Below are 16,472 nucleotides of genomic sequence, written 5' to 3'. Positions count from 1 at the left end.
ACTACCTAAGGAAACGATGAAGTCATCAACCGAGCGTCGCAAAACAACCCTGTCAATTTGTCGTATATTCGTTCATTCACGCTTGGTGCAACAGCTGCATCATGCAAAGTAACTCTTCCAGAGCACACCAGAAAGATCCTCGAGCTGGTCCGACGTGAAGGCCTGTTGTGGCGATGTTAGCGAGAGTGACCTTACGGGAGGGTTTGGCGATAGCTTACCTTCGCGTCAATGTGCCACGTATCTTGTCTGGTCTTCTTAAACTCACTGATAATAGACTTGACACTCGATCCGACAATGCCAGGGTCGCTAGCTGCTCGGACGCTCAGTGTGGTCAGAGCATCAGGCATCCACCTGGGCGGTGGACTGTTGTAGGGGAACGCTTGAATGAGCGCCCCAAGTCCCAGGACTGCACCGTGTCTAGAGATGATGAGTCGGGTGTGCTCTGGGGTCGGAGTACCAGCTCCAGAGGAGACTGGCGTTGAGATACCCGAGCGGAGTGCCTTGGGCTTCTTAGGAAGAGGGTTCTCAACCAAGACCTTAGTAAATCGCTTCTTCAGTCTGGCAACCATCTCGGCCCGGAGCGAAATAGGAGAGCAACGGATCATTCCAGACAGGGTGGCAGATGCTCCCACTCTCACCTCATGCTGCGGGTCTTCGAGCATGCTAGCCACGCACTCAAAAAGCTTGTCACGATCGCCCGCAGACAGTAAGAACAGACGACGGAAGTATATGATCTGAATGTTGATCATGACACGCAGACGTTGGTGCCATGAAGGAGATGTCTGCCCGATGTGGATGAGGGTTTTGATAAACTCCGAGTTATGCTCAGCGGGGTATGGAATGTTAGGCAGGTGACGGAAGACGTGGTAGGCCAGGGATTGGAGCTCTGGGTCTTCCTTGACATCCATCATGTGTAGAAGCTGCCCCGTGAACAGATCAGGGAAGAACGACACCAATTGTGTACATTCATGGGACGAAAGGGTGGAATCGAGCCACAGCAAAACGGTCTTGCATCCAGAAGTATAGGACGAAGGCGTTTGTTGGCCGGGTGTGCGGGCTTGCCGCCATGTCTCAATACGGCTGAAGACTTCACGAATCATCTTGGTAAAATCTTCGGTGGGAAGATAAGGATATGTACCCACGGAAGACGCGGACTTCTGCGCATCGAGAAGGCGTTTCAGGTCAGCGTAAGATTCATGATACCTGGTGCGGAAGATAGTTGCGAGGGTCTGTCCCATGGCTTCACGAACTCCCTTGTAAGGATGATCAAGATGTCCAAGGAAATCCTCGACAATCGGCTTCTCCATTTGGAAATGCCAACCTGCGTCAATGATTGACTGATGCAAGAGATTGATTTTCGAGCTTTCCTTGAATGCTGCATTGGTGCTCATGTCCAGCCGGAAACTTGCCAGCCAGTCGACGAGAGGCCAAGCTCTGCGTGGGTCTCGGCACTGTAGGATCATATGCAAGAAGGTTGTCCAGTACCCAGAGTTTTCGGGAGTCAGGCCATCAGTGAAGATTTTCTGCACAATGGGAAAGGCATATTCCCAGACCAAAGTCCGCTTCTCCACGCTGGTATCGGCCACAGAGCTCACCAAAGCCCCGAGAATCTCTGCAGTAGCGCGATGTTGGTGTTTGTCACTGCCGTCCTCAAAGACAGCTTCGATTTCTTCCTGGATGTCTTTGAACGTAGCTGCTGTAAGCTCGTCACGGAGCATCAGCTCGAAGGCGTAGAGAAGCATCATTGCGCAGGGCATGCGGAACTTGTCAGCCGAAGGGTCTCGGGGTTCCTGCTTCAGATACATGAAGAACTTGGAGAACCAGGCTCTGTCGAAAAGTTTACCCATATGCGCCCGAACCTTCCACTCGACTTCGTCATATTCGATATCACGTTTCACATTCGACTTGTACGCCGGCATACTATCTGCCCAAACAAGCCAACCAGGGAAATCATGATCAACGTAGTACTCCGCTTCTGGGTTAGCAAAGCTCGCCAAGTATTCTTTCGTCCAATTTGGATCGTCGCGCTTGGTTGCGACTTTGAGTTTCGAGGGGAAATGCTGGTGGCCAAGTATGTAATTTTTGTAATCGTGGCTGCAGATTGCCCGAACGTCTATCATCGTGAATAACGCGATGAGAGCCTGTGAGTACATGCCGCGCAGTCCCGGGTGGTCATCAATCGAGCCTTGGGTCACGAGCTCAACCAGGTTTTCGCTTGCAACGTAGTCGAACCTAAGCCCCATAGTGATCACGATTGTGGCTGCTCGACTTGCGACTTTCCAATGAGATACCCTAGCAAGATTGACCAATTCCTCCGCCAAAGCTGCCTTCTTCTTCTCGATAAGGACGCGTTTCTTGTTGATAGCATCGCGCTTCTGATCAATCTCACCCTGGACGTCTTGACCCGGTGCAATCGACTCGATGATGTCTCGATCGAGAACGGCCATTCTTTCCATGGCACGCCCGTATTCCATGATTTGATAGACGGCACTTGAGCAGATTCTCTGCACAGATGGTTTGTCTACAGCGCTCGCGTCGATGAATGTTCGAATAAGAACGGGGGCGTACTTCCAGTGGCGCCCAACAGTTTTCGCGACACTCCCCAATAATAGGGAAAATAAGGCACCCTTGATACGAGCATGATCATTCTCCCGAATACCCTTTTGGAGAGCCTTCAAGAGAGGGGGAATCACTAGCAGACGGGATCCCCAGACAGCCTTGAGAGCCGACTCTCCTGCGCTTTGAGCGTTGCGTCGAGTTTCGGTATACAGAGATACGCAGGACTCGGCAATATCTAAAAGTAGAATCTCATCAAGCTTGGAACGGCGACGCGGGGCTGCGTTATGCCGAAGTCGTTGCAGATGATACACATTCGCCCTTCGTACGAGCAAAGGACGGGGATATTCCTTTCGCAGACCACTCATCTTATAAGGATGGATGTCGGCCGCAAGAAGTCGAGTGACTCTGTCTAGGACATGTGCAGAACGTTCAATGCCAACGTCAACAAACCAAGAGCGGTAAGCCGAGTAAAGAGCTGCGAAGCATGGAACATCATCCTCTTGCTTGTCGGACAGGAATCTGTGCACGTCGTGCAAGACCCACCCTGCCCTTTCTCTTATGTCATGAATGGCTGTGTACAGCTTATCATTCTCAGTCAAAGGATACCCAGTAGGGTAGGTGAAAGTATCCCTGACTGCGGAATCCTCAGAGCTATCGAGAGCCGAGTCAGGATCCTCATCATCGCTTGGAGCTTCTTTTGAGTCCGCCATCTGCACATCAGTCGACCCGTCGGAAAGCCCAGCCGATGTAGTTGTAGATGCAGCATTAGGGTCGAGAAGCACGGAGATACCGGAAAGAATGAGACGTAACAGCACCAGGTTCCGAGTCACCTCATCCGACCAGTCTTTACCGCTCCCATCACGCTTCACGCTGGAGGTCTCATCGGTCAGTGCTTTTAGCTGCTTCAGAGCAGACTCTGCCTGATTCTGGAAGAGTTCCACGGCAAACTCAAGTTCCTCGCGTTTCGGCACGTGCCATTTTACACTCAGTTTACAAGGATCTTGCTGATAGCTCCAGTGTTCGGGCTGTATGCCTTGAGCGACAACGTCAGGCTCGTACAGAGAGTAGTCCGATGTATATGTACCCGTTAGGTTGAGAAGAAGATGGTGAATGAAGTTGGAGATATGTACTGTGGGTATTCCCCGACATTTTTGCTGCATATAGACGGCTATATCGAAGAGCTCTTTCTTGTGAGCCAGTACGGCATCTCCGACATGAACGACGCACATGCTGAGCATGCTAACGTTCCACACCAGGCCACGGTCTCGAGGTAGGACATCTGTTCCTGTCGTTCTGGTCGACCCCGCACCATTGTCGTCAATCTCGGTACGAATGGCCTGCGTCAGTACGGGGATGAAGCGCTTCAGGGCCTTTGCAGGGTTCACTTTGCAGACTGAGTTACAGATGAAGGCCATTGCATCGCGAGCTTGATGAATCACATGGTTGGAGACGAAATCGACAACCTTGGACAAGGCGATATCATAGTATTCGGGGGATAGAGACGAAAGCAGTGGCATGAAGGTGGCCGGCAGGGTGTTCACAATGTTCTCTTCAGGAGAGCCATTCCGAACTCTACTCACGTCTGGCAGATTCTCCAGAAGTGTGAAGACACGACCCAAGAACGAAACAATGAAGTCTCCAAAGCCGCAGGTAGACGAGCGAAGAATCATCTCTTCAGTCTCATCGTCCAACTCGGTATCATAGTTCAATTTGATGTCAACACCCTCCTCCTCCATGCGTTCCATCTCGCCGGTGATCCATTGCATTGCAAGCATGTTACAATTCACATCTTCTCTCCCTTGGGTCAAGTCGGCCATGGGTATATTGTAGCAAGCAGCCTGAATGAATGACAAGGAGTGCAAGGACTTCTCCAGGTCATTGGCGTCAATTCCTGGTAGTGCGAGCCCCAGAAGAGTAGTCATATGGCAGCGGTAGCCCTTGGTTCTGGAGATGATGCGCGATAGAACTTGCAGAGCACGGAGAGAGGAGGTGGTCCGGTGAACTTCCACAAGTCCTTGCAGCGACGGGTAAATGCGCTGCAGAGCCCCGGGAAGGATGAGGTGGGGTTCTAGGAAGGCCAGGTTCTGCAGCGTAGACAAAGAGAAGCTCATGGCCGTGCCACTTTTGGCATAAATGCCCATGAATATCACGTCGCGCAGGCACAGCACGAAGCGACGTTTGAGAGGCTCAGTCAACCTGCGCTCCGGTGGGACCTCCATCTCGCCAGTTTGCTCGCGGTTCCAACGCATCACAAAGAAATCCGCCAGGTAGTACACCAACTGCGACAAGGTCTTTGTCCAGCCGCCAGAGTTAGACGGATGGAAGAAAGTCTCTACCGCCTGAACAAGGCCTTCGAGCTGGGTCAGGATCGACTCCTGAGCATCGAGGCATGCTGGTGACAGCGACATCACAATCCACCTAGCAATGTGATGTGCGACCGGATGCTTTCGTGTATCACGGTCAAGCATGATACCCAGCCCGGAAGAAATATCAACAAGAGCACTATAGGGAGAGGTTGACTGTCCCACCGGGATCTCTAGTAGTCGCAAAATAGCGGTGAAAATGAGCGAGGATTGATCCGGTGTAAAAATGCCGTGCTCCGAGAAGGGGATATGGCTGGCTGGTAGGGAATCCCGAGCAAGGCGAGAAAGGTAGTCCAAGAAAGTAATATCGAACGTCTTCGACCGACTAACCAGCGACCATAAATGGAAGTAGGTTGGCATATAGTGCTGAGGAAGCAGATCCTCTCTTGACTCGGGCGGGGGAGATGTAGGCAACATCAGGTTGATCAAGCCGACGACAACGAAGGCACCTTCTGAGAAGGAAGTCGTATAGTGAGGGAGGAACTCTTCGAGCATCGCCGGCAGTTCACATGGATCAATGTAAAGCTGAACGAAAGCACAGAGTTTGGTCAAAGTCTTGATGTTCCGTTTCAGATTCGATGAATGCACCAAGCCCGACTCGGTCGGCAGAACAAAGGATTTCAGCTCTCTATACAAAGGCTTCCAGTCCAGCGTTAGATCCTTGACGGGTCTCAGATAGTGCTTGCGCCTGCGAATGTCATTAGTGATGCGTGAAAGATTTGGAACAAGGGTGCATACTTGGTAAGCAGCATGAACATGCTCGCAAATCGTTCCGCAACATTGGGATCGATTCCCGGGGCGAGGGAGAGTTCATAGTACAGTTTCACAAGATTGACCCGTTGCGTCCGAGTAGGGTCGAACTTTAGTGACAGCCACCCTCTGAGCTCTCTTGTCCAGTGCACCGCGCCGGGACTGAAATCTCCAGCTTCCACTGCTATGTACAGTTGTCGGAGGATCTCGCGAAAGTTTTTATCCCGCTCTGGTTCGTCCTCGAGCGAGTATGGTAGATACTTGAAGTAAGGGTATGTGCGTGGGCGGACTCGCGCCTTAGGCTCACCGTCCCCATTCATGACCGCAGGCTCACCTCCTGGAGAGGTGGCTCGAGACAGGTGATGTGTATTGTGAAAGTTTTCGGATGTCAGAATGGGCTTAGAGCCTGAGTGGTCCATTGCTGTATAGAATATCGAGCGTTTATGTTCTCGTGGAGGATAATGAGGATAACGAGGATGGTGATGGTTCAGATGAGGTCGGGTTCTAGGGATTCGAGCTTGTTAGCTAGGCTTGATCGTAAACTTCAACCACGGAGAAGTTGAAGAGAGATTGAAGATCGCACATTACACATGAAGGTCGCGATTTAATGCTCAGGTGCAAGAATCGATGCCCAAACAACGACCTGCTGTCGGTTTGTTTCGCATATGCGTTTTAGGTGTGCTCCGCTAGTAAGGCGATCGGAAACCACGAGCTCCAGTATCGAAACAAAGAACGAGCTTAAAATGTACAGGATGTTAAGGGAGAAGACTCTGAAGCCCAATGATTGTGAGCACGAGCTTTGTCTGTGAGCGAGGAGCTTCGAATCCAAGGATGGGTAAAGATGGTAATAGTGTGGGTTGTGTAGGATATCTTGAAGCTCACGCGTAGCAGACCGAAGTTGGAGGTATCATTGAGTCGGGTCTGGGTCAGTTTTGTCAGATCGGTGATGACATAATTCCACATAACGTAACGGCCGGCAGCCTAACGATGGGTCCGACTCCAGAGCGACCTACCACCAAATAGAACCCCAATTAAGACTCCGTGCACCACCGCTCAGCTAGGATCGGTGGGCTAAAGCAAAAGGTTAAATGAAAGGTCAGAGAAAAGGCGGGGGATTTGGGGTGGCAATTTAACTAGTAATGCTGTTGTCAGACAGGCATCCTTCCCTGCCCAAAGGACTTTCCCTCAACTCCATCACGTTTACAGAATACATTATTTATACAGTGCTAAAATCTTTTCCTTGATTTTCTTCTTTTTTTTGTGTTCTTCTCATTTGACAATAATTCGTATACAAAGTTTGACAGCTTTATATGATCGGCCGCGGAATTAGAAAATGCATTTATTTAGAATGTGGTGGCTTCTTCTTAGCTTGGATCGCTACCTCAGGCTGGTGGTAAAAATGACCCAAATAATGTGGCCTGCACCAAAGCATATGCCACCATGCCCTGCACCGCACTTGTGAACGTACGGCTGTGTTGAATTGAAGGAGGGATTTGGCCCCAATTTCCAGAAACCAAGTACGCAAGGTACCAATACCACAGTGGATAACCGGAAGCTATGCGATTGATGATCTGGACGTGATAGCTGGTGAGGGCCAGTAAAGCCAAGATTCCCTGAGGCGCAGCCAGTCGTAGGAGCAATGAGGCGGTGGTAGCTGACGATGAAGCGTGATCAATCCCACTGAGAGCCCTTGGATAAATAAAAGGGACAGCCATGTCAAGTGCCCAGAAAGACGAGCGAAAGAGTATAGCCAGCATGGGCATCGCTAGAACAAATAGTGGAAGGTTCGAGAGACTCCAATACCGAAGGAAACCCACATTCCTGTTCCTGTGATTAGTGTATTTGGTGCAGCTCAGACCTAGGAAATCACATACCAATAATGGCTTTGCACCCAACCATATATACTCGGAACGTACCATTGGCACCATGGCCGGGAATTAGGGTCATCCCCACAGTATGCTGTGTGAGCGATATACTGAGGGAGAATGAGCCCCAGAGCAATGATACAACCGCTCACGATCGCAACCAGCAGGTGCGCACAGGCGTTCAATGACAGACTCTGTGACACGACCCGTCGAAGCTGGAGAAAAGCGTCATAGGCGAACAATATCCCGCTTAAGATACCATTGCTGCGAACAGTCGTTGCTGCAGAGAACAGAACAGCGGACAAAAGCGTTTTGAAATCGCCGGACAGACGCTTGCCATTCTTGTTATCCAAGTAAGCGGAAGAGTAGAGATAGAAACCAGTTATGTTCAGGAACGAGAACAGTGACTCTCCATAAGGAGCCGAAAGAAATGCTCCGGCGGGGCAGATTATATGTAAAGCTGAGGACAGCAGGCAGATGAGTCGTTGCGTGGTACTGTCGTTTCCAAATACATTAACGGACAGTCTATAGAGCGCAAGAACGGAGAGGTAGTGTGCGACGTGAGAGAGTAGGATCGCCTCAATCGCTATTATAACCCCTCCTCCCAAGCCGGTGAGGGTTTGCAGAACTACATCGGCAATTAGTGGCCACCAGTGGTTTGCTTAAAGAAAAGAAGCTTTTTTTACCGGAAGTCAGGTAAGCTAAGGCTCGAGTGTAACCATAGCCAAATGCCCACTCTTGCTCGAAGACATACCCCTGCTGAGCTATATGCAAGAAGTAGATAGAGTCCCACCGGACGAACTTTCGTGGAACGGTGAGAAGTAGATCTTCGATGTCCTCTGACATGACATCAGAGCTGTTGGTATCGTGGTACTCATAAAGGTGGCTTGTGGAGGTATCGTAGCCCAGTCCTGGGCACGAGACGATGACCAGGAATATCAGCACCTTCCATAGACAGAAAGCGATTGTCAAGCCTCTAATAGGACGGGCGGGATCCAGGATGCTGGGGCGGTTCGCCGCTCGCGAGCCTGCGTAAGTTGATGAACTCATATTATCCATAGGCATCAGCATATCCAAACTATGCATGCACTCTTTGGTCTTCCCTATCCACGCGATGTTCTATGTGCCTCTCTAGATGGCTGTCATTGTGGCCTCGATCGAGGATAACGCGATGAATCCTGTGTGATGGTCTAACGCAGGACTTCACACTACCTTCTAATCATGGGACGATGGCAAGTAACCGAGGTAAGTGGAGGTGGTAGGTAAGTATGTATTAGTTATGAAGAAGTGAGCATGGAGGGATGATTAAAGACGCGTTGAGCCAAGCCGTGGCTAAACGGAACGGAAAGTTCGGCAAGCATAGCCATGTCTTATTCAGCATATGGCGGTGCACAAATACGTAATGCCTTGCATCCTGATGGCGAGGGTGGCGTCCCTTTCCATCGCAGTGATATGAGTACGATCTAGTGTAATAATTTAGTAGTTTACTGATACATAGTAGTACATACGTAGTACTGAGTAGTACATCCAAGAAATAGACAAGCGGGGATGGGGTTTATACCAATTTACTCGTCAGACTACAGTACATGGTGTGTACTAAGTATCATATCCATTTATGATAATGATGATGTCAGAGGACAAGGTTCTCCGGATCGCGGAGAAAGTTTTTGAAAGTGAGAACTCCCTCCTCCAATGGATCCTCCCCCCCTCGGAGGCTCAGACAACTTGGAAGTCAGCCCTACCGGATCAACTGGGTCAACCCTCTCATCTGGAGTGTTCTGTTGTTCGAATCTCCGGTAACGCAAGCAGCACGTCAAGGGCATCCTCGATAGGGAAGGTCAACGGCCATACCTAGGTACTCATCCAACCTGAGTCAACCTGAACCATTATGTTGAAACTAAAGCAAGCATGTTTTGAAGGTCATTGGATGCAAAAACTTTTCCGTGCCAATGCCATAGGTTCTCATGATGAGGAGCTCAATGCATGATATACTCAGCCAGTATTCGATACACCACTTTGTAAATGTGCATGCACTACTGTACCTCTGTTTCAATTTCTGCTGGATATATCGCCCTGATGCAACCTCTGTTCAAGATCCTCCTGAGCTCAAGCCCCACTGTTTGATCACGCGGAATGCTTGTTGTACCGACCAGTGGCCACCTTAATCCATTGAAAAGAAATACGATGGGCCCATCTGTCGCCGTGAATTTGAAGTGATACTCGAGGAGATTAGCTCGGGTTGCCCCGTGGACTGACTGCTACAAAATAGCTGATCATCAGAAGCTATCTATCTATACTCACTCAGGTACTGGCCAGTCAATTGCTTGGACAGACCGACTTTCCGGCCAGATCCACGATCCTGCACAGGAAAATTTGCGCGAAATAAAGAAATTCGCCATCGAAGTTTCCGCTAGGAAGGAGACTAGACCCTCATTGTGGTTAAGTGCAACGCCAAGCACTGTGGCCCAGCCAAGAAAACGAACTCGGTCAGAGTCGGTTGGCAGTTGGCAGTTGGAAATTGGCACTGTGGCAGGCGGGCAGCTAATTTTCTCTCACGAGTTTTCTCGAGTAGTAGTAGTTATGCGGGATTACAATGAGGCAGTTAAAATGACCAACTATCCAAACTTTGCAATCCTTCAGGTAATTAGTCAAATGTTGTCCAGATTTGTCATAGGATATCAGTGGGGACACTCAGTAAGAGTTTAAGAGTGAATTACTCTAATTGTATGGTATCATCTAGGTGATTCCTGGCGATGATCTGTCAGCCGGGCTCGTCGTCGAAACCGAGAAACAGTAAACAGGCAAATTCAGCCTTATGCTTCTGGGGCAGTCGAATTCTGACATAAACCATGGATAGTTGCGAGGCCGAGGCTCCGAAGCAGAAGACGGCAAGTCGGCGTTTCCGGCTTCCGTGACGGAGAAGGTCTTGCAAAATCCGTTCTTCCGCCCAGAGTTACGGACGACGGAAGTTGCTGCACCTCCTCCACCTCCGAACGCCAGCGGAGTTATTCAGTTGTTTAGTACCTAGTAACTTAGTTATTTGCCTGTACGTACTGATGTGACTTACTTACTTACTGTACAGTACTGTAGTCATCTGCTAGACTGCTAACTAACTACTACTGACTACTTCTGTACTGTACATACCTTAAACCTACCTGCCCCTCCTTGTGTCTTCGCTAACTCATTGTGCCCCAGAGCTACCGGAGGAAGGGCTCCGTAACGGGCTGAAATGTTGAAAAATTGATACGAGCCGTCTACCAAGTTCAGAGGGATAGTGGTTAAGTGTGGGTGCCGAAGATCGCCGTCTAGTCTGGTCGCTTCACAGCTCCATAAATGCAGCAGTATGATTTGTTCCTTGAACCTAAAAATCATCCTGATAGATCGGGGAAAACTGAATAAATCCAGTCAACTGGATCCATGATTAATGATCATTACTTTGGCTCGTTGGCCCATCATCAAATTTCTTTTTTCTTTTTTTCTCTCTTTTTTTCCCCCCCTTCTCTGAGGTTCCCCCCTCATGAGACTTCTATGATACTTATATTAATTACCGAATGACACTGACCCTTTCCTTTAACCTCCGGTGCTTCATCCTGACCACTGACCACTTCCTTCCATTATTGATCCACGATCTCCTTCGTCTGACATGCAGCAGTCATCCAGGTGGACAATTCTAGTGGGATCTTATTCTAACTATTAAGGCCGACCGTCCCTTGCCCGAGCAAACGAAAGGCTGAATTAGCAAAAAGGCTGAAGGCTGAAAAGCTTCCCCCCCCCATCACTACGCAGCAGCAGCAGCAGCACTACGCAGCACTACTACGTATACTTGACAATCCATTCTTACACCCGTATTTCTTCGTTTTCCTCCCTCCTCTTCCTCCTTATACTTGTTACCCATACCCACTCTCTCGCCCATTCTCATCCTTTGCCTCCTTCGTCCCACGATCTATAGATTTCTCCACGTTTGTCCGACCTGAACTTTTCCGGGACTCTTCGTTTCTCCTCCTATTCTTTGATTCTCTCCCCTCTCTCACTTCTGACCTCACTCCTTTCCTTTTCTTTCCCCTTTCCCCACCCGATTTCACAGCCTCCGCCTCAGCCTCGCTTGCTACCTACCGAGCTTTTCATTGTCGTGCAGGCCACGGCCAACAATCATCACTTTCTTATCCTCATTCTCATTCAGCTCTTTGCTGATGCACTTTCCTTTCTCCATTTCCTACCATCTCACATCTTCGATTTTGAATTGAACGAAGCTTCGACATTTAGCTCTTAACGAGAACAACCTATTGTCCGCGATCACCCAACTATAGGCGCGCTTCCACCTCTGTCGCCGTACTACTACTGGTCAATGGTAGTCCGGAGCACCGATAGGCGTGGTTGAAGCCCAGAAAAGAAATGCTATTCAACCTTGGATTGACCGCGGATGCAGCAGCAGCTCACGACAGCGACGTCCTTGGTCCCCAATCCGATCTCCAGACCTCGTCGCGCCATTCCTCGCCGCCTGTATCCTTCGCGACGCTACCAACCTGGGGTCTGGGAAGCTTGTACGGCCGGCGCAAAGTGACAGAAACAGAAAAGCCGCCGCTGCAAGAACAACCACGTGCAATGTCGAGGCCACCTGCAGTAGACCATATATTATTGTCGAGCGATGACGAGCATTCGACCGTCGGGCCGACTCTAGCTTCCTCGAGGATCGCTCGCTCATATTCGACTAGGAAACCATCGTCGCGACCTAAAACGTCATACCAATTAGCGCATCCCGCATCCCACGCACGTCACAGGCGACTGAAACTCCGACCCAAGCTCCTCTTACAGCTTCAACAGGTGTCACAAACCCCGCGTCCCTTACCCATTTTGGACGTCCTCCCGTCGAGTGTGTTTCTGCCTAGACTGGCCCGCAAATTCCCAACCATCTTTCGCGGCAAAAAAGGGCTTGGTCCCAACGACCTTATCGTCGTCACCGGCGATCGCTATGAACAGAGCCAAGGCGATTTTGCCGACAGGCATCTGAGCTCCGATGAAGAAAACGGAGAGCACCGTGAAGTTGTCGCAACGATATGCCAGCTGTTGACGGATGATGCACTATCGAAAGGCAAAGCGGAGATCTGCCTTAGTTATGGACCAGTTTGGGAGGCGACACCTTTGGCCAATGGCTCCTACGAGTTCGTGGCCCAGACCGACGAAGGTATCCAGGTCCTGCGATGGGTGCTGCGGGGAAGCAAGAACCGTCGTGTATCGGCACCCCTAGATTTTGGCCTGCAGGAAGACAGCAAGCGCTTCACATTCAGCGTGATCAACCCCAACACCCGCCGTCACCCTGTCCTCGCCACGATGACCCGGAACCATTTGGAGGTATTCCACGAGTACTCAATACCGGCCACCTCGGGGATCGCTTCCCCTACTTCTGCCATGTCGGTGATTAGCGACCTCTCGGAGATGGACGAGCCATTGAGCGGAAGGATGCCTGTTGACGACGACCTACGCATGTTGATTATTGTTACTAGCTTCTGGGTGGCCTTCCGAGAGGGCTGGTCGCATACCTTCAGCTACAACGACGCCGCTTCGACGCTCAACCCCAGATCCCGCTGTCCGTCACGACAGAGCTCCCCGACAGCCGTTAGGGCTGAAGCCGATCGGTCCTTGGAAGAAGAGGTCAGCAATCCGACAGGCCCCGCCGCCACGAACCGCAGACAACACCGCATGTCCACATCCAGCTGCATGTCATCACCCCCCAACACAATTTCCGACCAATCAACGCTCGGGCGTCTATCGAGACGTTCCAACTCAACCGGAGCAGCATTCATTGAGCGGACCAACCGACGTGCCTCTGGCACCCTCGGCCGCCTCAACCGCCACAGCACGCTTTCCAGCACTCGTGAGCCCGTCCATGACGCGGATACCAACGCTACGCCCACCCCGGCTCGACAAGATTTGAGCACACGCAGACGCTGGTCCCACCGGAGAAAGTCCGAGGCGCAGGTCTCGAAGCAAGCGCCAGACAAGGACATCGACCGGTCGCAAGGTACAAGAAACCCTCGCCCGCAGTCCCAACAACAACAATTACCACCACAGCCGGACCGAGCAAACGGGAATGCGTCTCCATCGAACACCAAATCCGTCGAGCCGACTCCACCCAAGGGCAAACGTCGACATCGACTCAGCAGTCTATTCGACTTCATCATCCGCAAAAGTGCCCATTCACATTGAAATCCATCCGTCCCACGACAGAGAAACAGAAGCCTGGTGCTTCTGATATGACCTCATTGACCACACACCTCCACTCCCATCCCCTTGTCCCACCTGGTGTTGGCCATGTTAGCCAGAAAAACCCAGTACAGCGAGGCGCCATCTTCAATCCCATACATTTCACCTCCCTCTTGCAGAGGTTGAGCAATACCCCTATATCTTTTTTTTTCCTTGTGCTATGTCATAATATCATCGACCATTGCAGAATATTGTCTTCGTAACATAAGAGCCAGGAGCTGGAGCGTTACTGTCGATAACATTGATTTTTGATGGGACCAAGCTAACCTTGTTTATTGTTCTTGGTCCCTGTACGATTGTCTGATATCTTGATATCTTATTTGTGTGACGGATTTCATCCGTTCAAACCCCATCTATCTCAGCTCACTTTAGCCCTTGCCCTTCCGCGAATGAATACCACGATTATCAATGGCATATACTTATATCATATTCGTTCTGATTGCCTCACCTCCAGTAGTGATAGTCTCACGCGATGTACATGGCGACGTAATAATTTAAGGTTGACTTTGTAGGATGGTATCATAGTCTCGTTCGGTGGGCTTGTGTCCCTCGCGCAGGAAGGTCGCAAAGTTGGAGCTTTCATTCAGGAACTATCTCTATTGACAGAACCAAAGCACTACACCAATTCTAGCGCGCCTCGAAATCACCGCTCCAAGCTCGACACTGCCCGAGGGACATACGGTTCTTCCAGATATTTGATCTCCTCGGCGGTCAACTGCACCTTGATGGCCGCAACGGCCTCGTCGATGCGCTCCTTGCTGCTGAGGCCCAGAATCGGGTTCTCCTTCGGGTGGCTCAGGGACCAGGCGATGGCGATCTGCGCCATGCTCACGCCCTTCTTCTGGGCGAGCTCCTCGACGCGATCCACGATCGCCTTGTCGGCCTCCGTCTCGCGGCTGCGGATCAGCATCTTGAGGGCGCCGTCGGTCGACTCGCGCACCGTCGAGCGCGAGCCCCAGGGCCGCGCCAGCACGCCCCGCGCCATGGGCGACCAGGGGATCAGGCCCACGCCCGCGTCCTGGCAGTAGGGGATCATTTCTCGCTCTTCCTCGCGGGCCAGCAGGTTGTGGAAGTTCTGCATGGAGATGAACTGATGCCAGCCGTTGCGGGCGGCGATGTTCTGCAGGGTCTGGAATTCCCAGGCGGCCATCTTGGTGATAAACCGTTAGTATAAGGGTGTCTTGAACGTGAAGAGCATCATTGGACAGTGTGTTTTCTTGTTTTTATGGGCGTGCTTACCGTACTGGCACCGATATATCTCACTTTCCCACTCTCGACCACATCGTTGAGCGCCCGCATGATCTCCTCGCGGGGCGTGTCGCGATCCAGCCGGTGGATCTGCAGCACGTCGATATAGGTGCCAAGTCTCTGGACACTGGCGTCCACAGCATCGAAGATGTGCTTGCGAGACAGGCCAACGCGGTTGACGAATCCGGCGTCGTTCCGGCCGCAGGCGGAAATGGGAGGCATGCCCCCTTCGTCGTCCACGCCGAAGAAGCACTTGGTCATAATAACGACCCGGTCGCGCGGGATGTTGAATTGCTTCAGCGCCTTGCCGATGATCTCCTCCGAGCGACCGTGGGAATAGACGTCGGCCTGATCTGGCTGTCAGCTGGGTGGTCGGGAATTCCATCAGAATGCGGAGAATTTGGGGAAATACCGTATCCCAAGTGTTGATTCCGCGCTTGTAGGCGTGCTCGATCAAGGGGAGGGCTTCCTCCTCATCCAGTACCCAGTCCTGCCATTGTCTGGTGCCGTAGGACATGGTACCCAGGATGATCTTGGAGATCTTGAGGCCGGAGTTGCCAAGACTGCATTGTTCATGTTATCAGCAGGGGAAATGTGCTTCAAATCAAGAGTCTACGGTGAGGGTATACCGAACATATTCCATATCAGAAGCCATGATGTATTGTGGTTGAGCAGTTGGTTCTAGTAGATGGCGGTTAGCACCGGAACAGGCGGATATCTCGTCGAAGCTGCACAGGCACCTACACAAGTGATTAAAAACGATACTTTCAGCGGAGATGCTCTTGAAAGTGACAAGAGATAGAGATAGGAGACCAGAGGAGAAGAACATGAATCATAGTGGGGACCGCGGAGGGGGTTTCTAGTCAATCGGGTATAGTCCGGAATAGGAGGTCTGAGCTCGTACTCCGCGACTCGTATCCTCTCGCCTCTCTCCTCTCTCCACTCCGATCTGCCGAAACCCTGAAGCGGCGATGTTCTTCAGCCGACTTATTGCCGGCGACTCCCTCGGGCTTGGCAGAGGCTTGGGGCATGTCGGAAATGCGTCTCGGGACGTGTTTGTAGATCGCGGAGAGAATCAAGTAGATCGTTGATGCTAGTAGAAGAAGTTGAATAAAAAAAAAAGAAGGTACAGAGTCCCGTGACCTCGTCTTCCTCCTCCCCTCATAGCTCCATCTTCTCTCCCTCTTCCTCTGCCTCTTCCTCATCTTCATCTCTCTTTCTCTCCCTTTTGCAAACACCTCCCATCCCAATTTGTCATGCTTGATTGTCTTCGAGTTTCTCCTCGGGCATGTCTTGTTTGTCCGCTCCAGGAATGTCTGCGCGCAACAACAGATACCTATCCTCACCGTAGCAAGAGCTTTTCTGTTTGCTAACAGGCTCCTCGCCACCGTGAGAAAAAGCAATGAACCACTTTGACAGCCGCCAA

The 16,472-nt window shown here is 51.1% G+C and overlaps 4 protein-coding genes across 4 annotated transcripts; 1 reads left to right on the top strand and 3 right to left on the bottom strand.

Moving 5' to 3' along the window:
- Positions 1-99: 99 nt before the first annotated feature.
- On the bottom strand, positions 100-6,091 carry BO72DRAFT_454465 (proteasome activator BLM10; the record flags this gene model as incomplete). The annotated part of the gene is made up of 3 exons (XM_040946186.1): positions 100-162; positions 219-5,610; positions 5,661-6,091. The coding sequence occupies 3 exons, from the start codon at positions 6,089-6,091 to the stop codon at positions 100-102; spliced, it is 5,886 nt and encodes a 1,961-aa protein (XP_040806765.1).
- Positions 6,092-6,922: 831 nt separating this feature from the next.
- Positions 6,923-8,821, bottom strand: BO72DRAFT_443619 (DUF409 domain protein). Its single transcript, XM_040943615.1, has 3 exons — positions 8,224-8,821; positions 7,547-8,165; positions 6,923-7,493 (listed from the first exon to the last, which is right to left on the bottom strand). The coding sequence occupies exons 1-3, from the start codon at positions 8,585-8,587 to the stop codon at positions 7,055-7,057; spliced, it is 1,422 nt and encodes a 473-aa protein (XP_040806764.1). The 5' UTR covers positions 8,588-8,821; the 3' UTR covers positions 6,923-7,054.
- A 3,108-nt stretch (positions 8,822-11,929) lies between these two features.
- BO72DRAFT_366645 (uncharacterized protein) lies at positions 11,930-13,741 on the top strand (the record flags this gene model as incomplete). The annotated part of the gene is made up of 1 exon (XM_040940799.1): positions 11,930-13,741. The coding sequence occupies one exon, from the start codon at positions 11,930-11,932 to the stop codon at positions 13,739-13,741; it is 1,812 nt and encodes a 603-aa protein (XP_040806763.1).
- A 350-nt stretch (positions 13,742-14,091) lies between these two features.
- BO72DRAFT_9332 (aldo/keto reductase) lies at positions 14,092-15,951 on the bottom strand. Its single transcript, XM_040950813.1, has 5 exons — positions 15,791-15,951; positions 15,676-15,727; positions 15,459-15,609; positions 15,038-15,394; positions 14,092-14,948 (listed from the first exon to the last, which is right to left on the bottom strand). The coding sequence occupies exons 2-5, from the start codon at positions 15,699-15,701 to the stop codon at positions 14,442-14,444; spliced, it is 1,041 nt and encodes a 346-aa protein (XP_040806762.1). The 5' UTR covers positions 15,702-15,727; positions 15,791-15,951; the 3' UTR covers positions 14,092-14,441.
- Positions 15,952-16,472: the final 521 nt, after the last annotated feature.

Source organism: Aspergillus fijiensis, assembly GCF_003184825.1.
Source record: "Aspergillus fijiensis CBS 313.89 unplaced genomic scaffold BO72scaffold_1, whole genome shotgun sequence".
In the NCBI taxonomy this organism is placed as follows: Eukaryota; Fungi; Ascomycota; class Eurotiomycetes; order Eurotiales; family Aspergillaceae; genus Aspergillus; species Aspergillus fijiensis.
This window is presented reverse-complemented; position numbering and strand designations above follow the sequence as displayed.